This window comes from Alligator mississippiensis, chromosome 3 (genome assembly GCF_030867095.1).
Source record: "Alligator mississippiensis isolate rAllMis1 chromosome 3, rAllMis1, whole genome shotgun sequence".
In the NCBI taxonomy this organism is placed as follows: Eukaryota; Metazoa; Chordata; order Crocodylia; family Alligatoridae; genus Alligator; species Alligator mississippiensis.
Window position 1 is genome coordinate 289,541,498 of NC_081826.1, and position 27,593 is coordinate 289,569,090.

Below are 27,593 nucleotides of genomic sequence, written 5' to 3' on the forward strand. Positions count from 1 at the left end.
GTTACCACCAACAGTGATTTATGCCTTATGTTTCAGAGGAAGAGAAACCTGCTCCATAATGCATCTGGATATGTCAGTGTAATAAATACAAAAAAGACATGTAAATAATGTTAAGGTTATGACCTATCATGTTAAAAGGAAGGAACTCCAAAGTTATAACCCTACCTGCCAACAATAGGAAACTGAGAAGCCTGAGATTTTTCCTCTTGTCTGCATGACATTCTCCCATCCACTCTCCAACCGTTCTCTCTGCCAAAAGTTACTTTTTTAATAAGGAAATTTAAATCTCCACCTCCCTCTAAGTTGCTCGAGACCATCATGGAACTCAGTCACTCTTTTCTTTCTAAGCAGCTGGGCTTAGATCCAGCTCTCACCCCATCCCACATCATTTTCCTGTTTGTGGTGCCAGCAGCCATGGTACCCACAGCAGTGCTGCCGTTTCAAAGCCGCAGATTCTGCACCTGAGAAATCCTCCTAAAGCCCGAGTCCCATGCCAAAATCCAGAGATTACCTAGATATGGTTATGACTGAAGCACTGTACTTCTATGGTTGACACTCCACCCTTTGCCTGTCCCTTTGGGCATAGGTGTTGCAGTGTGATGCCTCACACTATGGGCTCTAGTTTCCAGGAGACAGCAGTCTAGCTGGGTGCATTTTCTGACTGGTCCTGGAGTACACTGTACCAGCCTCCACAGTACTACCAGCATAAGTTGCAAGGGATAGTATTGTAGGAATAATACGAGCAGGATGAAAGTGCATTGTGGGCCTCAGACAGGTTGGGGGGCTGTAAAAAAAACCAACTAGGTCTCTTGGCCTCTAAGTCTTACCTGGAATTCAAGATGTTTCAGGTGACAAAAGATGGGATTCTGGGACACCAGGGGATTCACCTAGGCTAGGGACAGAAGTTACATATAAACTGGTTTAAGTGATCAGAAACTGGCTTAAACCTGTAACAGGACAGACATTCAGTGCACATAAACCAGTTTCAAAATGACTGAAACTGGTTTAAGATAAACCTGGTTGAATGCAGTATCAGACTTGACTGATTTAGGTCAAACTTCTGTCCCAGACCCCTTCCTACTTCAAGTTAAATCACAGTCCACCAGCATCCCAGCATTTTGCAGCCATAGGTTGGGCTGGGCTGTCTGCTTCAGAGAGCAGAGCTGGCCTTGCTCCTCTGCTCCCTAGCTGGAGCAGTGAGGGCTGGCTCACTGCCCCCCCCCCCCAGGTAAACCCCAGCTGGGGTCTTGGGCAAGAGAGGGGGGTTAAAATTCCCTTCCCTCGAGTACAGAGCTGTCCTGTTTACTTACTGCTGGCTACAACTGTGGACTATAAATCCCAGAGGCACCCGAAAGCAGGAAAAAGTGATGAGCAACCCTGCAGAGTCCTGTGGTTGTGATTCTGGACTGCAAATCCCAGAGACCTCGGGCAGCAGGAAGAGGAAGCAAACACAGCTCATGCTGGCTACGTGCCACAGAGCCATGCTGTCGTGCCCCTCAGCTGCTGGCTTGAGCCGCTGCAGGCACGTGGCTGCATTTCCTGAATCAAAAGTGAATGTCTGTTCATTTGCTTATTGGTTCAATCTTTGCAGTTTAGATTAACCTGGAAAGACTGAATTAATTCAGTCTCAGGCTTTTTGACCATCTGTACTTAGCTCTAGTGGTCAGGGATTTTTTAGATTTGCGCTGAGGCCAAAGTCTGGATCTGGCTCTAAATACTGCAAACTACTATAACTTGTTTGAAAGCACGATGTACGAAACCCTTGGTGAGCGTAATCATTTAAAGATGGTTCTGATTTGCACAGCAGAAAAATACTTTCTGAAAATGTGTTCTGTTTTTCATACACAGCTTTAAAAGACCTAACAAAATTTCTTTGCTTTCTGTTTACATAAAGAGAATTCTCTCTCGTTGAGTGCTTGTACACTAATAACATCCTGAACACACATGTTCTTGGGACAACTGATATGTTTGAAAGATGGAAAATGTTTGTAGCTGTAGCAATCCTCAACAGCATTTTATAGCACGCCACCTGTACTGCATCGAGAAGCCAGAGTAATACACAAGCTTTTACATGAAGAGAAAACCTTTTGCACTTGTTATCTTCCATGCTAGCAGATCCCAAAGAGCTTTACAAACTAGAGAAATGCACATCTGGAAATGCATCCACCTTTGGGCTAGATCGCCCGCTTTTGTCTGTTACAGTACATTCATTGGACCAACACACGTGATCACACTAATTTTCTTTTACTTTTTCATAGATTTCATAGATTTCATAGACATTAGGGCTGGAAGGGACCTCAGAAGATCAAGTCCAGCCCCCCGCCCCAAGGGCAGGAAGTCAGCTAGGGTCAAAGGTTCCCAGCAAGATGAATTTGAAAAAATTTGCATAAGCTTATGGGTTTCAGAAAAGTTGATGTTTAACCAGAAAGGGGTTCCTAATTCCATTATTTTAAAATAATGTGTGTTGTCAGTAACAGGGGTGTAGGTTGTTTTGAATCAGACTTTCCATTTGCCTCCAACTTCTGCCCCCCTCCTGGTCCAGTACCTTGAATACTCCTCCTTCCTTATCTCCTGCATTGCTTGATCTGCCTAACTCTACCTCCTGTGACACTGTTTGAACCACTCCTTTAATACCACTTCTGCTGAAGCCCCTATCCTACCTGTGTCACCTTTTCTCATCCTATCTCAAATCCCTTTTCTCTGAGCACTCCAAACAAACTCTGTGGATCAAATCCCATGGAAGATGTGTTAGCTCTTCCAGAGCAAAATATAGCTTCATATGCTGCACAGCCCACCGATGGCACTGCAGGCAGCTAAGTGACACAAGTGAGAGGAAGGTTTTCTGGGGCCACAAATGCAGAGGTTCCTGTGATAACAGAAACAGCACGCCCTCTCTGTGTTCCTTCTTGCCACGCTAGATGCAAAGGGCTTCAGTTTTGTCATCTAAAACCATCCCTCTGTGTATCTCTGCATCAATGACTACCTGTCTGGAAGCAAATTTTCCTCTAAAGCTTCATTCCAGTCAACCTCCAGGAAGGGAGAACTCACATGACTGATCTCTGTCCATCCATTTATCTGTCCTTACTGTGATATCACCACACCTGCTCTCCCATTCCTTACAAGTGGTGAGGTCCATCTCCCCCATTGTTTGCGCTTTAATGTTATAGCATGCTTTGGAATACCCTGGTCTGCATGAAAGGCTCTACAACAAAGCTGTACTGGATGTGGTAGGCAGGGATACAATCACGAATAAAGGAGTGTGTTGGAAATCTATCCAGCCACATTCACCAGGATCCCCTGTTCCACCATCACGGCTGCAGCCCCACCTTGGCCTCCTCTTCCCCCCTTGGAGCACTGTCTCCCTGGTGACTCACTGAGGGCTGGTCTAAGCATAGTTTTCATGTCATAACATATTAATACACCTCCTCAGAGTGGACACGGTTATACCACTACAAAGGTATAAGATGAGATAGTCAGTCCCTATAAGTTTAAGCTAGAAATTAGTGGAAATAAACGATACTGGTATAAAGCCTTTCTAGTCATATAACTTTGTTCACAGCAGGAGACTGCAATGCTTTAAATCTGTATCTAAACCAATAGAGTTAAGGCAGTGCAAGACTGTGCACAGAGAACCTCTGAGGTCCCTGTACAGCAAAGGAGATGCTTAAAATATGTGCTTAAGTGCTTTGCTGGTTCAGGGCAGGAGAGCCCTAGGGTAGAATGACAAGCAGTAATATGAAATTAAGGAAAGGAAAATTTAGCCTGGAAACATATCAGGAAACACTTTTCCAGTAGTGCATTAGGCTGTGGAAAAGTCTCAGAAGAGAAGTGCTGTCAGCTAGGGTAATAGTAACTAGGCCAGACAAAATACTAGTGGGCGCTGCATGATCTTGTGTGAGGCTATAGCTGCTCTAGACCTGGACAACTTCCTGGGTGGTTATCCCCATCCTGCACTCTTCCACTGTTTCGTTCTATGCAGAATGATTTTTTACTTCATCCATTCTGGTCTGCATTCATCGATTCCAAGGACCTCTATAGACCTGGCTTCGTGGATGAAGTGACCTAATAAGCCATCCTTTTTGTGATGCTCAACGACCCTGGGCAAGCATATTCACTGGGTCTGTGCGCTCAAATGATAAAGTCCTGCATCAACATCCAAGTTGTCATATTTAGCCTCCATATTTAATGTCCATGGAGGATGAATGAGGGCAGAATCACATTCCTCTCTTACCTATTGTTTGCCTGTCTCTTGAAGACTCAGCCAGACATCCTGGTCACAGTCAGCCGGTTTTCTTTGCAGCCATAAGGGCTTAAAAGGGGAGCTGAAGAAACGGAGGGGGTTAGCAGAGATGTGCCAGGATGGCCATCTAGCCCATCCGTGCTCACTTTGAGCCCTGTTTGCAAGCTCTGAAAATCAAAAGCAAGGACACAGGCTGGAGAGGGGATTAATCCAGGAGTTTGGATTGCATGATTCTTGACGTCCCTTCCAACCCTGTGGTTTTAACCTTAATTGTTACTAATCTGCACGGAGTGGTAGTAAATGAGATTTCCATCATTTTTCCTTCCTTCCTTCCACTAATGATTTTTAACTATTATCATAAAAATATTCCTGAGAAAACATTTCCCCAAAGAGAATGTATGTTTTCGACCCTAGCACAGAAGTGAAAGGGCTCATTTTTCTTTGTACCCGTCTGGTAATAATGCCAGGAAAAAGGTTTTTTCCAAGCTTCATTTTATCTTTTGTGTATGTGCCTTTACTGTGTCTCACACCCTGGTGCTGTTAGTAAAACAATTAGGTTAACAGTGTCCTGGCTCCAACTGTCTGTCAAATGCTGAATTGCAATGCAAATTAACTTCACTTTATTGCTCACCTTTAACTCTTCAAAGACAAGTAGGTTATAGAAAGGTCTCCAGAACTCCCCCGTATGAATGGCGTCTGAAAAAGATGGCATACCATTGAGATTGGATTTGATATTACTTACATGTGATAATGTATATATGTATGTATTTGTGTTAATACATTTAGTACATGTGCACATATAGGGTTTTTTTTTCCCCCTTTCTTAAAAATAGAGATGGGGAAGCAGACAGGAAGTCACCTCCAATTTACACTGTTGAGGAAGGTCTTTTTCAAAGGCCAAACCCTTCAGCCACACAAAAAAAGGCCCATTTAAAGTGCACAGGACAAATTTCCTGGAGTCCCATCCTGAGCAGGATCTAATTTCTGTCTTTGAAAATAAAATACTATGCTCCCATGATTTGAATGTTAATCTCCCTAGATTTTGGTATCAGTGTTCTTGCTTCTAGACTGACCCCAGCAGCTGTAAGAATGTCTGGCTTGCACCTACACCACTGACAGGGACACTGTCAACATTAACATCTACCTTGGCCTTTATTAGTTGTTTTTTTTTAGTAAATGTTCCAGAAAAAGGTAACATAGATTTTTGCCCCTTTAATTTCTTATGAGTACCTATTGCTTTAGGCACATATGTACACCTAGGTTTCAAAATCAGCAGGATGCAATTGGTCAGGAAGGGCCTAACTTTTGAGAAAAGCCTGGTTTTCAAATAGTAAACACGTCATATACAGTATATATGTTTCCAATGTTTAACATTGGTCATAGAATTAAATTTCTTCCCTAGACATTTAATTAAACTTCACAGGCTGAATCAGATGTTTTCCCTAGGACTACATACATGCAGAATATCACATTTGCATCTGCAGAACTCAAAGTACTTTATAGAGAACAGAGTATTACATATTATCCCCATTTTACAGATGGGAATTTAAATGCAAAAGAGTTGAAGCCACTGACTAAGTGATTTGCTCAGTATCACATAGCAAATTAGTAGTACAGCTAGAAAAGCAGCCTAGGCTCCTGAGTCCTATTTCCCTGCCCTGTCCATTGAACCTTGACACAGCATATTGCTAGTTACTATTTTGTCATGCTGATTTATACTTACCGTAATAAATAATTACCATCACAAAAGTAACTCACAATACAAGCAGAGAATTTACTAGTACAACACACACCACGCACAATACAAACAGAAGCCACAACAGATAGTGTTAAGTGCAAAGATTTTTTTAAATGTCATGGTCACAACAAACAGCACAACTCACAATATTTAAATGAATCTCATGTATAACAATTTGGAAACCTGTTTGGTTTTTTTTAATTTAAATAATATGCTGCACTTGGTAACAGGTGTGTCTTGGTCTAATCTGTTTCTTAGTGCCAGATGAAGCAAGGGAAAGGAGCTCTTTCATGATCTTAGTTATCGTGTGCATCAGAATTAAAAAAGTCTTGGAGATTCTGTACATTCCTATGAAAAAATGAGGAAACAAATGGAAAAAATAAGGACATATCCAAGGTTTGTGAAATCAATGTTGAGAAGAAGAAATATAAATAGTTGTCCATTTTATAAGCCTCCAAAGCATTTAAACAGAAACACAAACATAGTTGTGGTGACACCCTGCTTGTTCTGTATAGACACCTAAACCTTTGTTACATCAAGGTTAGATTACTACGATGTATTCTACTCAGGGCTGCAGCTTTTCAGGAAGTGAAAAATATGGTGGACTAAATATAATACAGTTTGCCTTTGTACCTGCATTTTGATTTACCACCTAATTTGGGGAGTCAGATTTCAGATGTGTGCTCCTTCATTCAGACCTCCCCCACATAATTTGCCTGGCAAAATTTTTCACGCACATCCCCTGAGAAAATAGGGTTTTTTTAAATGAGCAAGTAATATATATGGCTTTTCATTGTCGGTGATCATGAAGGCAAAGATTTTGTGCCTTGGCTGGCATATTTTAATGGTAATTGAATTGGGCTCCCCAAAAGGCCAGGCTTATCAAGTTTAGGCCTTGATCTTGCATTAATACAGGGCAAGTCTACACGTGCATTAATGTGCCTTTTCTAATGCGCAGTAAATTTAATACCTCTAATGTGAGGTACTAAATTAATGAGCATTAGGCTGTGCTAGTGCACAGTAGCGCATTTGCATGCTTTTTAAATGACTATGAAAAAAGACTTACTACTAGTAGACCTTTACTGCGCATTAGTGTAGTGTCATTTTTTCATGTGATGCTTTAATGCACAGTAAAATAGTCTACTGCGCATTAAAGTGCACGTGTAGATGCGCCCACAGAGGACTAGATGCTTGTGAGTAGTCTCTTTGCACCTGTGTGTCTTTACAGGATTGGGGGTCCACATTTGATCCTACAGTCCTTTCTGCATGCAAAGCATCTGGGGAAGTCAGTCCAAGGAGCATAAAGCATTTCCAGTATGCACCGTCTGGAACTTTATAGAAAAATAACTTTTGTGCTGTCTGTGTTTGCTGGGTGTTGTCCTGTTTATTTCATAGCAATTATTTTGGAATTAGATGTGTTTATTGCAGCCAGATTTTAGAACATATGATTTAGGAGTCTTGGGTTCTATTTCCAACTCTGCCACTGACCTACTGTGTGACCTTAGGCAATTTAATAGTTGCTCTTGGCTCTGACCCTGACAATACTTATTTATAGGACTAGACCATTCATTCTAGGGGACTAGTCACCTGTGTTAATGTCGGCAAGATTGGGACCCTTGGGCTGAAAACACAGTGCTAGGAGCTCAGCGCTGGCTTCCCAGCTCTTTTACAGGTTGAGACACCACTATATACAATTTCCCTGACCTGACTTGATTTACCCTTCTTCAAAATGGGCACAAGAGGACCTGACAGGAGTGGTGACAGGCTTAAATAATTAACACCCGAGACGCTTTGACAGTGAATGCTACAGAGTGCCAATAAAAGGATTACAGTGCTCTATTAATACCAGTGCATCATTGTCCTTATCTGTAAAAAAAAAAAAAGGGGACAGTATCCACGATTGCAAAATACTTTACAATGCAGGATAAGCATAAGGTATGATTATTATTTATTGCATTTCATAATCTCTTCGAATGTACAAACCAGCCTGTCCTTCTGAGAGATATACATCACACATGCATATATGTACACACACACACATATATACACATACACACATATGTATATATTCACATATATGTATACATATACACACAATTATATACACACACATCTATATATATATATGCACACGTCTATATATACACACATGTATATGCATATATACACACATATACATGCATATGTATGCATATTTTGTATGTGTGTATGCATATTTTGTATGTGTGTATGTATGTATGCGTGTGCATGCTTGTATATAGATGTGTGTGTGTGTGCATGCATGCGTGCACATGTCTATATTTGCAATCTACTAAGGCAAATCTTATTTCTTAACACTCCTAGGCCTGGCTGCTCCTCCAGGCTCGGAGGAAGGACCCAGGCGAGCCAGGAGCCTGCAAGCTCTGGGGCTCCCACTTCAGGGCGTTTCCTGGCCCCCACCTGCCCTGGGTGCAGCACCCCCCTGCAGCCCAGCTCGCCCGTGGGCTCCGCCAAGCCCCACTGCGGAGCTCTCGTGCTCCCTCCCCGGGGCTCAGCTTTGCCTCGGGGCGACCCGGCTGCACCATGTCGCCTCCCTTTCTTCTGCGGGGCTGGGGGAAGAGCCTGCTCGCTCGGATCCCTGCCCTGCTCCTCTCTCTCTCCCTCTCTCTCTCTCTCGACTTCAGGAATAAAAAAAAAATAGATTTTAGCAACCCGATCTCTTGTTTGCGCAACACAATCACTTTTTTTTTTTTTTTTTTTTAAAGCGACAGGGTGTCTAGACGCCCACGTGATTGGGGCCGGGGCTGGGCAGCGCCACTGCGCACTGAGAGCGCCGAGGCGAAGCCGGGGGAGGCGGCGGCGGCGGCTGCACGGAGGAGCGGCGGGGCGGCCGCTGGGCACCGGGGCATGGGCACGGGGAGCTGAGCCGAGCCGAGCCGAGCCGAGCTGAGCTGTTGCTGGCGGGGGACAGGCTCTGCTCCCCGGGAAGCAAGGAGGCAGCGGAGGGGAGAGAGAGGGAGAAGCCAGGAAGGAAAGCCGAGCCGAGCCGAGCCGAGCCGGAGGAGCTGCTCCTTCCCCCCCGCCTCTTCCCTGCGTATCGGGAGCCGATGCGGGGAGGAGGCAGCCGCAGGCAGCGCGCAGGGCTGAGCCGGAGCCGGAGCCGGAGCCGAGCCCTCGGGGCTGGGGACCGTCGGTAGCGAGAGGATCCTCCCGGGCACCTCGCAGCAGCCGCCGCCTCCTCCGCGCCCCGACCCCGTCCCCGTCCCCGTCCCCGCCCGGGCGCGGCGGGAGGAGTTTGGGGACAAGTCGACTGGAAATAAAACTGCCCGCGCGGCTCCCGCTGCCGGCGCGGCCACGAGACGAGGGGGATCTCACCCTCGGATGTGATTGATTTTTTTGGGGGGGGCGTGTGTGATGATTTTGTACCTTTTTGACACATTTCAGATTTTGATGATGACTTGAACTGAGCTTGAAACAAGCAACCCCCCCCCTCACCCCCCACGTTGTACAGCTTTCCTTTCTCCCTGCCCCCCAAAACTTCCCCTGGGCTGGAATCGGTGGATGTTTGACTCCGGAGGATACCGCGAGTTTCCTTTTTCTGTTTTTCATTTTTTTTCCCTTCGTCTTGTTTTCTGCGAGGAAGATCTGCTCTGCTCGGGGGGCGGCGGGGGCGCTGCGTGTTTTGGGGGGCGGCTGCTGATTTGATCGGGGGCCGGTGTCGGCGGGCGGGCGCGGCTCGATGCCGGGCGCGGAGCCCCGCGGGAGCCCCGCGCCCCGTCCCGCCGGCTAGCGCCGCACCGCGCCGCGCCGCCGAGCGAGACTGGCGCATGTGGCACCGCGCTGGGGCTCGCGGGCTGCCGGCGCTCGCTGCCTGGACGCGGAGCCCGGATCCTTCATGACTTGCGGACGACATGCTCGTTTTGTAGCCGGGCACCCCGCTCCTCGTCCCGCATGTTCAGGACCAAACGCTCGGTGCTCGTCCGGCGACTCTGGAGGAGCCGCGCTCCCGGCGGGGAGGACGAGGCGGGCGACGCCGCCGCGGACAGCCGGGCGCATGGGGCCGGCGGCGGCCGGGGCTGCTGCATGGGCAAGGCGGGCAAGCTCGGCAAGGCGGCGCTGGGCTCCGAGGCGGAGCTGAAGGCGCTGACCCACGCCGTGCTCAAGAGGCTGAAGGAGAAACAGCTGGAGGGGCTTTTGCAAGCCGTGGAGTCCCGAGGGGGCACCCGGACCTCCTGCCTCCTGCTGCCCGGCAAGGTGGACTCCAGACTGGGTCAGCATTGGTACTCCCTCCCTTTGCTGCTATGTAAAATATTCAGGTGGCCCGATCTCAGGCATTGCTCGGAAGTCAAGAGGTTATGTTGCTGTGAATCTTATGGAAAAACTCATCCAGAGCTGGTCTGCTGCAATCCCCATCACCTTAGCAGGCTCTGCGAACTAGGTACGGACAAGGGGGGGACACGCGTGTGCGCGCACACGAGACACACGTACGCGCACGCACACACATGTGGTTTGTATGGATTGCATGCACACACGTGTGTGGTCTATGGACTACACACACAGGCTGTACACATGTCCTATATGGGCTGCACACGCATGTGGTCTAGACTACACACACGTGTCTATGGACTGCACACACACACACACGGTCCATATGGACTGGTTGGACACTTGTGAGTGTGCATGGGGGTGGCAGGGCTGGGGGGTGCGTGGTTGCATGTGCGGAAAATTTGGGGGTGGAAAGAGGTGCTGAGCCTGGGGGTTTGGTAGCGGCGCTGAGCGGGCAGAGCAGGATGGTGCCCGCCCCGGGGCTGCGGGAGGGGAAGGATTCGGGAGACTTGAACTTGGGGGCTTGGCCCGGCCTGGCCTGAGCGGCAGAGCAGCCCGCCTAAGCACCGGGGGACAGGCCCCCTTGCTCCTCCGTGCATACAGACATGCCCAGCCGGGCTGGGATGTGCAGGCGCTGGGGGCCAGTGGGTCCCAGCCCCCGCCAGCAAGAAAACGTTTGAGAGCTGCAGCCATGCTGCCGCCTCCTCCAGGCACAGCTTTGTGTCTCCAAATAAGCCCCAGCAAAAAAAGTGTCGGTGCATTTGCCTGGCCAGTGGCATGAAGGCAGGGCTCCCCCGGCAGTGCTCGTGGTGGTGCTGTTCCGGGCGGCGTGGCGCCCCCGGCCCGACCCGGCCGGCCTCCGCCTCTCCCCTCCTCCTTCGGAAAACATGGCAATTACTTGCAAACTTTGCTTAGCTGCTGTAGCACAGAAATCGGCCCCTTCTGACTAGTGGGGAATTGCTGAAGGGCAGCCCTTGATTATTATTTTCCTCCTTCCACTTCCCCCCCTCTTCCCCCCAGCCTTTCTTTTTTTTTTTTTTTTTTTTCCCTTTTCTGTGAAATGTTAAATGTGTATGCAGCTAGCAAGGATTATCTGGCAGTCGGGATCAGTTGGTGATTTCCAGAGCTGGAGTGTTTTAGCTGAGCCAAGGAGGCCCTGATCAGACAGCCAGAGTAGCAGATAGCAGGGAGACTGGCGCCAGGCGGCCCCTTTTGTTTATCTGACAGCTAAATATCAAGGCAATCGCCGCTTAGCTGCCCTGCCTCCAACCCCCAGAGCTAAGACAAACAGTTTTGCTAAAAGAATGCCACTGTTATCATAAGTTCCTATCTTTTTTTTCTCATGGCTCTGCCTTTATTTTCTCTGTACTTTTCTAATTCCAGAGTCTCCCCCTCCGCCCTACTCCAGATATCCAATGGATTTTCTCAAACCAACTGGTAAGTAGACCTTTAAACAGAGGCTACTGTCTTCAGATAAAAAGGGAAAACAACTCTTTCTCCGGGGAAATGTTTCTTGCCTTTGTTACACGTCTGATGCATTTCACTTTTTGACCATTTCTCTGGGGTGTTCTGTGCTTTTTAACCCCCCTGCCCCATAAGAAGAAATACATGTTTTGACTCTGAAAAAACCTCCTGCGGCTGTCAGATTTAGCAGGGGATCTGGTAGGGATGGTGATTGCAACTGCTGGCTTTTCCCAACAAGGGACTTGGAACATTTTGGGATGGATCTGAAGAGAAAGTAATGTCAATTTGCCCACTTTGCCTAGTGAACACCTTCTCAGGCAGTCTTCCCAGTGTAGCTGATAATGTTATGTGGCACAGGGAAAAAATGCAAGGCTTGTTCTCAACCCTGTTCCCAGTGATGATGCATTTAATATTAGTAGAGGTTGTAGCAGAGGAGTGTAGGAAATTTTTAATTTCTCATGAGTAAGGGCACAGAGCAGTTTTGACACATGTGGTTTGTGCAGATCTTCTTGATGTTTGAAATCCTCTGGAATTCAGCATTATGAGATTTTTATTTTTTTTTTATAAATGGAAGGGAATATCAAAAGTTTTTTAACACAGCTCTGCATGCCTGTTGCTTGTAATTGAATGGCAGACTGCCAGGGCAGAAGCCCATTTGAGGCTGGCACCAAGCTCTGTTGCGGTTGTCTGCATAAACTTCTGGTTGGCAGGCAGGCTCACCCTGTGTTAGATAAATAGGACTGGCATTGTGGAAGGAGAGAGAGGTTTAGTGGAAATCGGAAATGTGGATGAAGTCAGGGAAGGGCAGGACTCCACCGAGACGCTTCATATCTCTCTGAAGATTAATGGACCCAAAGTATTGATTGTAGCACGATTGTCTTTGTGATAGCGTCTTAAAGTCACGCAAGGCAGCCTGCTATGAAGGAGAGTCAAAAATAGATTTCTTTCTAAAGACCCAGTTCAGGTCTGTTTTTCTAAAATTGTTGCTGTTTGGTTGCTTGGGACTGGCTGCCTGCTAGAGCCCAAGCAGTTCTCAGCCCCCAGGGGATGAAGTTTGTCTTTTCACTTCACAGTTGCCCTCGGTCAGTTCTTAAAAACAAAAAAAGTTTGCTCTAGAAAACTAACTCTGATTAAATTAAGTTCTTAGGAACTTCCAGGACTGGATCTTATGACAAGGTCCATTTCTTTCCCCATTGTAAGCTCTTATAACACACAGGTTTCTCTGTGCCATGGGGAAACAGGCACAGCTGTTCAACTAATGAATGGGTTGCATGTAATATTTTGCCTTAGTCTTTAAAAAAAAACACTAGATAAAAGTTCATTATTTAATGAGGAGATATCAGTGTTGTGCTTTACATCCCTAACAAGTGTTACTTGCATTTACTAGCTGTTCTGATTAAGGAACTGTTTCTTAATATAGTCGAGCGTGGACTGAGTAGGACAGAATTTTATTGTTAGAGGAAGAACGTTATCACTGAGACAAAGTCTGTAACAATCAAGAGACTGATGCTTCCTTAGGACGTTCAAAGGCTTAGGCCTTTTTTTTAACCGAATAATGACCCTGGGGGAAGACACAAACTGATCTGTGGACAGTTGAGGAGGAGAGCTGCTAACATAAAACTGTAGGAAAGAAGAGTTAATGATTGCCTTGAGCTTCCTGTAAAGATGTTAGGATAAATCTATTAGCAGGGTTTAAACATCCAATCTGCCTTTGCCAGGACCTCATTTTCAGTTAGTGGAGTGATATATTTATTCATTAGCAAGTGTTGACATAAGGTAGCAAAATGTGTGTAAACAGAAAAGCCGCAGAAATGAATGTGCTATTTCGAAAGGAAAAGTTCTTCATATCGGCCAATAGGAAGTGATTAATGCTGCCAATCGGAAACACAAAAACAACTGGTTACTCACCAAAAAAGGTTTTTTTTGTGCTTTTTTTTTAATCCATTTGGCAGTTGGATTCAGAATAGGGAAGTGCATGGGGCAGCGACAGGGACAAAAGACATCTGTAAGTTTGTCATTGCAGGTGGTTTCACAACCTCTGGCAGGTTTTATTTTTGGTCTCCTCTTTAATCGAGGCTATTGTGGAGAGCAAGAGCACACACATATGGAGCGCTGTGTGTAGATAGCGTTGCTATCCCTTGCTGCAGACAGAACCAGGCTGGGAGCATGCTTTCTCACGTTTTTCTAGGTTTCAAAGCATTATGTCAACCATTATTTGGTTAGAGGCTACTTAGATGAAAAAATATTAGCTTTCAATGGAAGGGGGTTCAAATTGGGCAGATTTTAAACACAGTCCTGTCCTTGCTGTTCTTCCGCTTGCTTTTGTTGCACATCTTTGCGAAGAGATTGTGGCAGAGGACCCAGCAGGCTGAGTGTGTGAGGAGCCTTTCTACTATGATGATGAAAACCGCTTGGTCAGTTCAGCATTTTTATCTACAGAGGCTAGTGTCTCTACTAGGAAGCTTGACACAGGATGTTGACATGAAATGCAGTGCTATTATTAACAGGAATATATCAGCCTTTAAGGTTAAGTCATGCAAGAGCTTCTAATGAAGAACTCCAGTTGGAGTACGTGGGAATGTTGCTTGAGCAAGGCTTGAAGGATGAAGCCCACAGTCTTTATAAATGGGAACGAAAGCCAATAAATAAATGTAGTTACAGCAGCTTTCAGGATGGGTGAAGTGAGATTTAGCAAAGTTTCCTTGGACAGGGACACGCAACAAATCATTGGCAAAGCTGAGAGTAAGTAGACTCCCAAAAATTCGGACATAACTGAAGTATATTTTGCGGTGACCTTACAGCTTTTGTAAATGCTCCTAGAGCAAAGGGCTGTACCATCCTTATTCAAGAGCGTGAACCTGCAGCTCTTATTGTTCCCATTAACTTCAGTGATAGTCATCACCTCTGGAAGGGCTGCAGATGCGGACTCCAAGGGAATTGTGCTCTTGATATAATATGACCCCACCTCTGTGTGGATATGAACCTTCACAGAGAGTCTGGGGTGGGTGGGGGTCAGTACAATGAAGTCAGAAGTAGAGGGGCCGTTTAACTAGTAAGTCCATCTTTCTGTCCTGGGTATGACCATAAATTGCATTCAACTGGAGGGCCTGGTGGCAGTGTGGTGGGGTGACTCATGGGGAAGCTCCTATAAAATACCACAGTGTTGCAACCTCCAGAGTAAGGCAAGTATAGGGCTCTTCAAAACCCTAGCCCTACTGCCTTGAGGGCACTCCTTGGCTGGAGAAAGGCTAAGGGACATCACCCTGGCAGAAAGGTGCCCACACTGAAGTGCTGGCAGTCAGCAGCCGCTCTAATCTGTTGGTCTCTGGCAGCAGCTACAGCCATCGAGGCACTGAGTGTCTGGACTTGGTCTGGCCTTGGGACTCTGTGGCTCAAAGGGGGGATAGTAGGTCTAGGGCAGACTCCACTCCTCCATACTGTTGCCTAGATGAAGGTCTTGATGTGATGGTTGCATAGATCTCTTGCACGTACACCATGATCCAGAGGATTGATGTTTACCAAGTCTGTCTTGCCATTCCATATCCATGAGCCTTTTCTGTGTGATGGTGTAAATGGCCTGGGGAATCCTGCCTCCTTTTCAATGGCTCCTGTTTCTGACTGTGCTGGATTTCCAGGGCAAGAAGGATGCTGGTGTTCCCGTGTAGGTCTTTGACTTCTTGAAAGTGGCTGGGCCTGTGGTTTAGCTTCCACGGGGTTTTGCTGGACTTCTGGTTTCCTTACTTCCAGGTGGCTGCACACTGGTTTTGCATCAGCTTGGTTAGCATCAGTCTGTACTGGCTGGGTCCGGCTGGACTCGTCTCCTCTGGAGGCAGTCACTGCCACCCGTGGCCAGAGGAGGTCTCACAAGAGCAAGTGGAGGTGCTTTGCCCCCAGTTCCTTCCAGGGATAAGTAGAAAGTAACCCTAGGGGCAGCTGGTCTCTGGGTTCAAACTCCAAGCCCTGAGTGCCTGAGGATGTGGTGGAGAAACTAGCCTGGGTGGGTGGCTAGTCCACTGGGTTCTGTTTCCCAGGTAGATTTAAATATCCCATATGTTTGTCAGCTGGGAATCAGGATGCAGAAAACCTAACTCAGTGTAGCAGCATGCTGCGTGCCCTCAAGGGTTGCAGATTTGAATGGGAGTTGAAAGTTTAGCAACTTGCAGGAAACATTCAGCACCTCGCCGGGCTGGGCTCCTTGTCTTTGCGGTTTCACTTTCCCTTGAAATGACTCCTTTTGGGTGATAATTGACTTCAGGCATGAAGGGATAAACATCTAGTCACTCTGGATGAATCTCTCAAGTTTTGGAGGGATCCAGTCCTAGGAAAAGATGACAAAATACTCCATACCAGCCAGAGGGCAGGGATAATGGGAAATGCGTGGATAAATTAGCCAAGTTTAACGTAAAGAACGTAGGCGGATCACACCAGTTGCGTAGGCCGTACCTGGGCATTGCACTTCTCCCAGTTCTGAAATGTGCTGTTCGTGGTCAGGTGTCTTTTTGTGTGTGTAATGAATCAGTAAAGGGAACTTAATGTTGGGTATTGGGACGTAATTGAAGTCCAGAGAGCAAACAAATGAAAGTATACTGGGTTGCACCATCATATCCTGATGCAGAGCCACAGTCAGGAAGGTCCAGGCTTTTGGGAGGGTCTGAAGAAACACAGAGATGGTATTTGTGTTTGAGTTTGCCTTGTAATAAGATTACTCTAACTCCAGAGCAGTCTTATGGTTAAGGGTATGTCTTTTTAAGTCACAAGAAGTTGACATATTGCTATAACTGTCTCTTGCTGTCTTGAGAAATAGATCCTAAGTTACTTAAAAATGTCTGGTTTACTAACAGAGGACCTGGTTATATTTGACCCTAGAGCAAGATGACATGTAAGGGGCAAATTATGTCCTTTGATGTATGGCACGAGGCTTACACTGACTTCCATGTGGGAGCATGATTTGCAAGTAGGGGCAGATCAGAGCTCAACAGGCAACATTGCTCTGTAGCACAATCCAACCTGCAGCTCAGGAAAGCACGGGCAGAGGGAAAGCAATTAGCAAATTCATTTGAAGTAATCTTAGGGGAAAGGGACAAGAGAATCTTTTATTTTAGATTGGAAAGTAGACAGGGGTTAAAAAAAAAAAGCAACTTTTCCTGGAACCTAGAAAACCCTACAGGGCATTTAGAAAGTGTATAGTATACAGTATTTCACAAGTAAGTCTATTTCCTGTCGCCCCTATTGTTTTCAGTTTGATTAAGTGTATCCTGTTAAACTGTATATTCCTGTTATGGGTTATACTTTACTCTGATAAAATGAGATTACACATACACATGTTTTTTCACTGGTTTTCAGAAGCCAGTGCTTGGCTGAAGGGGGGGAAACATCTTGTAACAGAAAACTCAACCCTAGTAGCAGTGGCCCTGGCTGAGAGAAAGCCAGAGCTGAAAAGATACAATTTGGAGTGTCCAAACCCTGTGAAAAGAAGGGTCATCTCGTCAGCATGCCAGGAGCCTGTGCGTTGGGTATACGCTGAGAGTGCTCTCTTGACTTTTTAAATGCACCGAGCCCCCAATATCTCCATGTTTACATTTCCCTTGACACGGGATTAACAAAAGTGCAAGTTTACAAGCAATACTAGGTTGATCAGTGTGGATCTCATGCTACAGTTACGTAGAGGGGGAAGAGCGTTTCAGTGTTTCAGACTTTGTCCCTCTCTGAACCAAAAAATTGTAATCTGTTCAGAGGAATGGTTAATGAGACTCTTTATTTTTTTCTTATTTTCCCTTGTAAAAATTCTGTGCAGTGGTGGATGGAGGGATTCAGTCCAGCCAGCCAGTTAGAGTCCATTGATGCTCACATAAGACAGTGGAAAGCAAAGTAAATTCCCATGAATGGCAGGCAAAGTGTTTGAGTAATTGAAATTGGCCACAAAAAAAAGGGCTCCAAAAATGTAAGCAAGAGAGCAAAGCCCTCATTAGACTGTCGGTGACAGAAAGTGTTTTTATGTTTCCCAGTTTAGTACTGCTACCTTGCTAATATAGTTCTGTGCTATAGTCAAGGTGTAAGACAGTGTTTCAACTTTTTGGAGTTCAGTCAGTTGCACAAGAATGGCAGACTTCAGCTAATTACCCAGTGACTAGGACAAAAAAATTCCAGCCAGCATATAATTTTTGCATGCCCTGACTGATGATTAAGTGGCAGTGTGGAGCCTAGACAAGGGTGATGAGTTAGGGTGGAAGTATCACCATGAACTGGGCAGACAATTAGTAATAGTTTCCTGTTAAACCCTGTGGTATGCGTCTTCTGCTCTTGACATTGTTTACAGCGTGTTAAGGAACTAATATTAATAAAAACTATTTCTCACTCTTTCCCCCGCTGCAGCAGATTGTCCAGACTCTGTGCCTTCCTCCACTGAAACAGGGGGAACTAATTGTCTAGCCCCTGGGGGGCTTTCAGGTAAGACACATTTCATTACATTTACTCTTGTATAAACTCATTCAGGTCCCTTTCCTCCTTGTTACACCTGAAGTGCCTTTTATTTCCAGACTGCGTGAAGTAAGAATGGTGCTGAGGCTTTATAAGATCTCATGTCAATTAGGCTGGGATGTCAAAAGGAGAATTGCAGTCCCTGACGATGCGAGTGGAGCATCTTATTCTTTTTAGTTTGGTTGGAGGCCCAAGTCTAAGTAATCCATCCACTGAAAGTCAGTGAGACCTATCTTCCTTGAATCCTACCGGTGGAGTAGATTTGGTGCCTGGGGATGGATACATCAGTGGGGAGAAAGTTGAATGTTGTTGCTAATTCACTACAAGCAGATTAATTAAGCAGGTGCATTGCAACTGTACCCTCAGAGAGAGTTTCATGTCAAGTGCTCCTTGCCTTGGTTTGGGTAGTACCCTTAAGTGCAGCTGATTGTGTTGGTAAGGTGAGCCGTGTCTGACCATTGGTCTTGAGTCTTTGTGGGTTTTTGTTATTTAACACAACTAGTGTCTGTTCACCTTTCTGGCTACAGTACAGTTAATAAATAATAGCATCAGTAGGCATAATGGCCTTGCTCAGGGACATCTCAGCTACTAAGTGTTCTCCATTCCCAACTTTTGGGGTCTTGTCTGAGAGAGGCAAACTAGCTATAGTAGGTGAGCAGTTAGGTGAGAACCATTCAAGTGCACCTGCACTTTACATACTTAAGGTCTAAATTACGTCTCCAGCTATATGGGACTGGTGCAGAGAGATGTACTCAGGGGCCAGGAACTGTATGGTGTGGACTCAAGAGCTGGATGGCCCAGGAAAGAGCTGGGCGTGATGGTGCGAAAGGTCCAGCTGTCCTGCGTGCCAGGCGTGCGGTGTGTGCGGAGAACAGCTGACTGCATCTGGTGTGCAGGTGCCTGAAAGGGAACTTACCTATCTGCTGTGTGCCGCATATAGGAGACATGATTGGCTTTATTTTTGTATGGAGGGGCCGTGTCCTCACGGCTCTTCTCAGCTTCAGTGAGAGAGGGCCTTTCAGGGGGTGCAATGCTTCCAGTCCCTCTTCCATTTCCCTGGTCCATCTTCCTTTCAGGAGGCGTAGCTGAGCCCCGTGTTGGAAGATGCTGCCCCGTGTCAAAGCGTCTCGCTGATTTACGATTTGAGGAACATTTTCTCCGTTTGCTGACTGGCATTTTAGAAATCTGGAGGCTGCTGCTTTGCATGCGTCTTCCCCCTCCGCCCTCCTCCCCCCTTTCTCTCCAGGAATTGCATTTGGTGTGGATGTCTTTAAGTGAGCCTTGTTTGTTTTTCTTGCAGTGTAATATATACCCTGCCTGTTATTGGAGAGGGGAGCATATTGTTTGTTCAAAGGCCCTAATGAGAATTAATCAAATGAAGGGAGAGGGGGAGCTTGTGGTTGGTCTCTTCCCCCCCCCTCCCTCCCCTTTCTGGGGCTGTAACTTTGGGGGCAGAAAAGGGGTGGCAGAGGGAGGCTGCAAAGGAGCACAAGGTAAAACAACACAATAAGGATGTTGTTAGATCATTTTTTTTCGCCGTGAAATATGTGGGGTGGAGCGGGGGGGTGAGCCGAGTTCCCCAGGATACCACATGAAATAAGCAGAGGAAGTACTCGCTTTTAAAAGGGGGCTTTTTGAAAGGTTTGCGTTATTGATAACATCTCGTCTGTCTGGTCTGGTCCTGGAGGGAGGGAGGGGGGCTTGGGCTGCAGGAAATAACAGGGCTTGCCTATGAATGCCTTCTTAAGGGGCTCACCGGGGTAGTTCGGTCTTGCAGCACATCAAGACCCGGTGACGGTGGCCCAAACGAGACGGTTTTATTAATCTCCTGCCCAACCCCCAGAAGAAGGCACTGGTTCCTTTGGAGCGGGGGTGTTGGGGGGGGGTTGTCTTGGTTATCAAAGGTTTTCCAAACCCCTTCAAACAGGGGGAACCGTTTACGATCATTAACCACCCTTTTTCCTCCCCGAATGTAATTGTAGCCATTTAGTTTAATGAGGAGCTGATAGGAGTGTTGACTCATGAAGGGATACGGTTAGCTACACAAGCCCTGAAACAAAGCTGAATGCCTCCACATGAAAGAGCATTTGTTTTGAATTTGGTCTGATTTACTGGCAGCTCCGCTCCGCGCACGGGAGTGCGGCTCTGCAAATCCCAACCGGCGAGACCCGGGCAAGAGAGGCAAAGACATGGGGTTTGCAGCAGTTCTCTGAAGCCAACTTTCTCTTTTCTTTACATCCTTCGGGTAGTACAACGGGGTATTCGCCTGGGGCTTTCATGAGCGGGTGGCGGGGGTGCTTGGAGTCCTTGGGAAAAGCCCCGTCTTATCTGAGCTCACCAGTGCCATGCAGAGAGCACCCTCTCGTCTTCCTTTCACTGTTTAGGGCTAGTGAGTTGTATGGGCTCTGGCTCAATGATTTCATACCGCGGGGCTGAATGAGCCCCAGGTTACCATAAGTCTAAAAGCTGAGCGGATGGCAAGGGCAGGGCAGTGCTGGGATCAGGTGGATCATGACCGTACCTCGAGTTCCCTTTAAAGATCTTCTACATGCCGCCCTCCCTTGAGGAATCTCTTTGGCCACCAGCAGCCGCCTGTAGGTGTTCAGCACCGCGAACCGCTGTTTGGGCGGGGGGGCGAAGGTGGTGCTAGAAGGGTTGGAGACAGTACGGCAGAGTGCGATGGCCATGTATGGGGATTTGGGAAGCGGGCCAGGACTCTGGGCTTAACATTCCTAGTCCGACAGGAGAAGCTCAGTAGGGCCTGCAGGAGCAAAGACGTTGTGATAGAAAAAGGGAAGCAGTGGCTTAAAACAAGAAAAAGCACACGACTGTTCCTCCTTCAGTCTGGATCCTTTCCTTAAAAGAGCCTCCAGTTCAGCTACCAATGTTATTTTGCTCTTGATGAGGCTGAGGGCAGTTTCAGTGCTGAATGGCAGAGGTCCCGGGATAGCATCGAGAGGATGCAGGAGGGAGACCGGCGTGGAACGATGTGGGTAATATAGTGCGAACTTCTGCAAGTGTTTCCCCCTCGAAATAACCAATCTGAGCCTGTCTTTCACTTGCTCTGTTTTCTGTTTTTCTTCCTGGCCTGGCCTGCGCTGCAGTGAGCCAGCTTAATGAATGGGGCTCAGTTCAGGGTGGGAGGAAGGTCGGGAGCCTGGAGCCTGGAGCCAGGGGCTTGATTCTTTTGGCAAGGGAAGAAGAAAAAAAAAGGGAGCTGAATGTGAAAACGTAATCCCGCGGGGGTCCTCACAAAGGAACTGGTTCCTCCTGAAATGCACAGAGGTGACCTTTAATTCACTGGAGCTGCCCTTTCATGTTGTCTGTGGCACTTTTAAAAGGAGTGAGACGAAGTGAAGTGCGGGTGGGAGGGCAAGGAGGTTTGGGCAAAGAGGAAGGGAGGGGATCCCTGACAGCACAGCCCTCCTGACCTGCTGGGACCTGGTTAACTCTCTTTAAAAAAGGAAAAAAAATCTTTCCAAAGGTTAAAATCTGAACAGAGGAGCCCATGAAGTCAACATGCAGCTTGGCTCAATTTTAATGCAGGATCAGTTAATCCTTTACTCCAGAGGGAAAACTTGCCAGTCCTCCCTCTTTCTTCTTTCTCTCCCACCTCCTTCCATAATCTCTGCCTTGCTTTCATTTTGTTGCCTTTTTTTTCCTGCCCCTCTCCCTTTTTGCTGCTCTCTCTCTGGCCCAGTTTAGTAGGACTTCACACTCAAGAAAACTCCCACCAAATCAACAGGTGTCCCTGCCCAGCTAGCAGTGAATTGTCTTCTTTTTTTGTTCATTTGGTCTTTGAACCCACTTTTACCCCAAGTATTGGAGAGGCAACCATTTTTAAACATGTTTTAATTTGACTCTTTCCCAGAAGATGAATAGATGAGGGTTGAGCCTGAGTGTCTCGCCCGCTACCTGCAGTCCCATGTGGTATATGGATAGCTCAGGCTCTGCTTCCTCAGAGCTGCCTGGCAAGTTGGAAACAAGATGAGCTGATTCAGATCCTGATCATCCTTACTTTTTATGAAGGGGTTGTTAGCGGGATATCAGACCCAACACAGATTTCAGTCTCAACGAGGGGTGTCTCTGGTGACAGGTGCTCATTTTGGACTTGCTCCAAAGCCCATTGAAGTCCATAGGAGTCTTTTCATAGTTTTGTCCCAGGCCGTTGTATCGAGGCCTTTCTGGGTGCAAACTCAGCAGGTTGAGCCGCCGCGTTCTTCCGCGCTTCGCCAGGCGTTCCTGAAATGTCTGAGCCCCAGCAACCTTACGCGCCTACAAGCTCTAGCTCCCGTGGCATTCAGGGTTAACACTTTGGATTTTTTTTAAAGACGGGCACTGAAAAGATAGGAAGCCACTTAAGAGTCTGAAGAGATGTCGGCAGCGCTTTCTGTCCCTGCTCCCTCTGCCTTTCCCTCCAAACAAACCTCAGCTTACTTAATGGAGCACTTTAATTCCAGTTTGATTCATCTTTACTACAAAAGCTCCGATGTGCAGCTGACTGACATTTCATTATGAAATAGCGGGCAGGCCTGGAATGTTTCACTATGTCTTTGATCCCTGCTGGTATCTGTGTCCACCCGGGGGAAGCACCTTTTTAAAAAAAAAAAAAAATCTGGAACTATTCACAATAGAAAGACAGTTTTTGGGGGGTTTGGGGGTTTTTTTTTGGCTTGACTTACAGGTTCCCCCTCAGCCCCAATTCCCCCAGCAAATTGGACAGAAGCAGGAATCAGAAAGGTTGCTCCCAAGAAATCCTAACGACATTTTCTCATTCTCCCCCCTCCAATACAGAGTTTATAACTGCTCGCAAAATGCTTGTATTTACAAATTGACATCCTTTTATAATCTGAAATTGGGAAATCTTCCGGTGCAACTAGGATTGTATATTTGTCTGTGGGATAAACAATAGATGGTAACTTTTTTTTTTTTAAGTACTCCTTTATACTTAGTTTACATGAGCACATGCCTTTTTTATTACTGTTATTTTTTTTTATTATTACGTTCATGTTGCATTGCAAATTTTCTTTCTTAGCCCTGCAGAAGATCAGGTCATACGTGGCATTCGCTTGTATTCACGTGTGTTAAATAGCTTACCTAAAAATTCAGTCCCACCCTCAAAAGGACAAGGTTATCAGGGGTTAACACTAAGATGACAGCATTGAAGTCTTTGGAGCAAACCAGGCTGCCTGCCAGGCTAGGAGCCTTGCAGCTCCCTCGCACATCATCTGACCATGGCAGAGTGTAGCCAGGCCAGTGAAGTAGAGACTGGGACTTGGCAAGGACTGCCTGTAGCTTTTGGCCTCTGCTTCCCCATTCTAGCTCCTCCTCGTCTTAGACTTTCTTCCAGGAGCAGGGTGGGCTTTTTAAGGAGGAATCTCAAAAGGCAAAGGAGTGGGGACAGACCTGAGTGGCAAAGGTTAGGGGAGACAGAGTGTGTGTGTGTGTAGTCAGTGTACTTGTGTTTTGCATACATATGTACAGCCCTGGTGTTTGGAACTGAACCAGCTTCCAGCATCTATAGCATATAATGGAAAACGTGGTTCTTTTCATAGGGTTCTTTCAGTCATCCTGTAGAATATAATCATTATGATATCCCTCAAAGGTTTTTTTCTTCTTTGAAAAAAAGAACAAAAACAAAAGCTTATAGGCAAGGATTCAGTATTTAAATTCAATAGTTTTTGTAGTAATCATGCCCAAACCCTATTCACTTCATCTCTATTCAAATCTACAGGATTGTTCCCAAGAAATCCTGCCTTGAAAACAATTGACAGCAAAGCACACAAGAGATGCTGCCACGAGGGGCTTTTTCTGGTGGCTGGGGAAAAGCATTCCCTCTGTCAAAACTTCCCTTTGATGAGCAAAATCTGCTTTAATTTCTGCAAAGCAGAAGAACACATTAGTATTATATGCCACAATGATTTCTAATACATCCAGCTTCCAACTGTAGCATTATTTTTGCAAGACTATTGTATGTTAGTCTTTTCACTGTTGCTGGCTAATAGGTTTCTAAGCTATTATTTTTTCTACAGCAACCTAACAATTTAGAGAAGAATAAATATAAAAATTGATTTTAAAGTCAGTTTAGCCCCAGTGACATGCATGTGTTTATCTGCTTGTTTGCCTTGGTCTAATTCAGATTGGCATCTACCTGCAAACTAAAATGTACCCAGTAAAAGTGGCAGAAAAAAAATGCGATCGCTTGGGACATATAAAATTAGAAAGGACAAACATACTAGTAACTATCATAAGAAACAAGCCCGTGTTGGCAGGGAGATGGGCTTAAATCTATGACTTCCATGAGCCTGTATCTGTTACAGTACAGGAACAAATAGCGCTTGCCATGTGCATTTGTCTAATAGTGGGAGTAGGAAAAGGGGTTGAAACTGCTTCTGCAAGCGGAGGCTGAGGCTGCAGGCAAAGGGAGATCTTCAATGCACGCTGATGGTGGTAGATTCATGCGCCCCGTGTTGGGGTCTCAGCTTTCTTTTCATAGCTGCTGCCTCTTTCCCAGTAGCGTTGGTGGGATGGCTCATAGGGAACGAGGTGGGATTTAGGCCTGAGAAGAGAAGTCACAACCTACATTGTCAAAATTGAGCGCTAGCTTTAGACCTCTTTTGCTTTCCGGGTTTCCTGCTCAAGAAACCAGGGGCCTAGTTTTGCAGAAGCATGGACCACCAGCACTGCCCTCTTCATAGTTTTCATAGTCTTTAGGGTTGGAAGGGACCTCCATAGACCATCGCGCCCGACCCCCTGCCCTGGGCAGGAAAGAGCGCTTGTAGCAAGCCCACCGTCTCTCGTGCCGCGCCACCCCAAAGCAGGAGCGGCTGGAATTTGTGGATATTCCTGAATTGTGATACGAGCATTTTAGTCACACGGGTGTTTTTCAAGAGTGGTCAGCAAAGGAAAATGTCCTGTGTTGACCGCTGCGCGGCAGACAGCCCCTTCAGCCCAAGTCTCAGACCGCCCCGTTTGTGCCCTCGCAGCATGACCTGTTCCTGTCTGCCAGCCGCTTGACTATTAACTAAGGTTGTTGCGGGGTTATCAGCCTGTGCCTATCGGGTCCCATCTCCAAAGCCTCTAGGACTCCCGAGGACTCGGGGAGAGACGCTGATAATGACCTCTCTCTCCCTTTGACCAAATGGGAGACGGGTCAGTCTTATCAGCTATGTGGCTGGGTGGTTTCAAAAGATGAACATGGCATTCCTGCTGGTGCCGGCTTGTAGTGACCTCTGCGTGAGCCGTGTAAAATAATACTGTAACAGGCCACGCGGAGGTCACTGCCAGCAGTACCATCTTTCTTGAGCAGGATTGAATGACCCACAGAGCAGCCTGGCTGCCTGCCTACTGTCACAAAGTAGCTTCCTTTACAGTTTATTTTGAGCTCCAAGATATTATTAACTGCTGATACACGGTCTGGACTTAGCTGTAACACACAAAGAAAGTAAAATTCAAGCGTGCAGCTTCACTTTTTACCTAAATTTGTTTCCCTCCTTGCAGCCAGCCTCCTCCCCTTTCCCCACACACCCTTCTTTGTGCAAGGGCCATTTGCCTTGGGCTTGTTTAACGCGAAACTGGGGAATAGGTGATATCGTGACTGCGAGCGAGGAACTGCGTAGTAGAAACAAGAATATGGCCTGAACCTGCCTGGTGCTGAGGTCGGTGGGAATGGAAGGCGCTGGATGCCTCAGGATTTCCGGCTCCTGGCTTTTGTTCGCCTTTATTTTTATTATTATTGTTGTTGTTGCTTAAAGAAAAAACGAGTGTTAACGTCTTGGATGTATTCTTCGAACGTTGTTGGCTTCCGACCTCGAGCGATGGTGGAGTGACCTCGTTGGCAGCAGTCAGGCTGTCTCCTTCTGCAGGAGTACAACCGTTTGCAAGAAATCCTCTACTTGGGTTCCTTGGCTGGGGATCTTCCATGATTGTCCAGGAGAAAGTGGCTGCGCGGGTTTGGGATTTCCATTCCTTTGGTGTGGTACAATCTCGGGGACTGGTGGGATACTGGGGTGAAGCCCCGGAGCCCCTTCAGCAGCTCTGAGCCTGGGCAACCGTCTTCTGCACTTCTGGGGTGCAGCAGTCCAGGCAAACGGAGGAAGCAATGGGAATGCAGCAGCGCCGTTCAGTAGTAGCTTGTCTAGCTAATTTTGCTGGGATGGGAGAGTGGAAGGGATGGACAGAGAGCATCCCGCTCTCCCTGGCTCTGCTTTCTCTTCCCGGGCAGCACAAAGAAGGGGCAGAGGAGGGCAGGTCATGCGATCGTGGAGGATGCAAGATTTCCTTTAGCTCCTCTCAGGTGGAGGGGATGTCTTGTGTCTGGAAGGACTCTTCTCCAGGCCAGCCTGCAGGGGTTTGATAACATGCTCCGCAGGAAGGCTGTTTCCACTCGTAGATTCATAGATTCATAGATGCTAGGGCCGGAAGGGACCTCAACAGATCATCGAGTCCGACCCCCTGCATAGGCAGGAAAGAGTGCTGGGTTCAGATGACCCCAGCCAGATACCTATCTAACCTCCTCTTGAAGACCCCCTGGGTAGGGGAGAGCACCACCTCCCTTGGGAGCCCGTTCCAGACCTTGGCCACTCGAACTGTGAAGAAGTTCTTCCTAATGTCCAGTCTAAATCTGCTCTCTGCTAGCTTATGGCCATTATTTCTTGTGACCCCCCAGGGGCGTCTTGGTGAATAAAACCTCACCAATTCCCTTCTGTGCCCCCGTGATGAACTTATAAGCAGCCACAAGGTCGCCTCTCAACCTTCTCTTGCGGAGGCTGAAGAGGTCCAGGTGCCCTAGCCTCTCCTCGTAGGGCTTGGCCTGCAAGCCCTTAACCATACGAGTGGCCCTTCTCTGGACCCTCTCCAGGTTATCCGCATCCCTCTTGAAGTGTGGCGCCCAAAACTGGACTCAGTACTCCAACCGCGGTCTGACCAGCGCAATATTTTGTTCTTCTGAAGCCGGCAAATGGAGTCTATTGAGAGAGCTTTTGGAGGAAAGGTCTCTGGGGGTGACACCTTTAAAATAATCCTTTTCTGCTGGATGGATAGCGAAGCTTGCACAGTGTTTTCATGAGAGCAGTCGTGCTCCTGTGTGTTTTTTGCTCAAAACATACTCGTGCATGCACATAGCCCATTGTAGGTAAGGTGGTGGCGGGCATACATGTGCTGCCAGGCAAAATGCCTGTTTCAGTTAGCGGCCCAAAGGCAGCCCAGGTCTAAGCTGGCAGGGGAATCTCACCTTCCCAGTGGTAGGACGTCTCCCGAGGAAGCAAGCTGCAGAAGCACAAAGATGCTCGGGGTGGATTCCCGCTGGAGGGCAAGGCTGGCGAAGGCGGGCATAGCTCACACCTCTGCGTGCCAGCTCTGGTTGCTCGA

At 47.1% G+C, this 27,593-nt stretch overlaps 1 protein-coding gene across 2 annotated transcripts in view; it reads left to right on the forward strand.

Moving 5' to 3' along the window:
• The first annotated feature begins 9,677 nt into the window (after positions 1 to 9,677).
• The window catches only part of SMAD7 (SMAD family member 7), a 39,672-nt gene continuing 21,756 nt past the window's right edge, over positions 9,678 to 27,593 (forward strand). The window contains exons 1-3 of one of the 2 annotated variants that reach the window (XM_006259047.4): positions 9,678 to 10,395; positions 11,667 to 11,720; positions 18,120 to 18,194. In XM_006259047.4, the coding sequence (XP_006259109.1) occupies positions 9,909 to 10,395; positions 11,667 to 11,720; positions 18,120 to 18,194 (616 nt within the window). In that variant the 5' untranslated portion in view covers positions 9,678 to 9,908. The remainder of the gene's footprint in view (positions 10,396 to 11,666; positions 11,721 to 18,119; positions 18,195 to 27,593) is intronic. The other variant, XM_006259048.4, reaches the window with a different exon arrangement.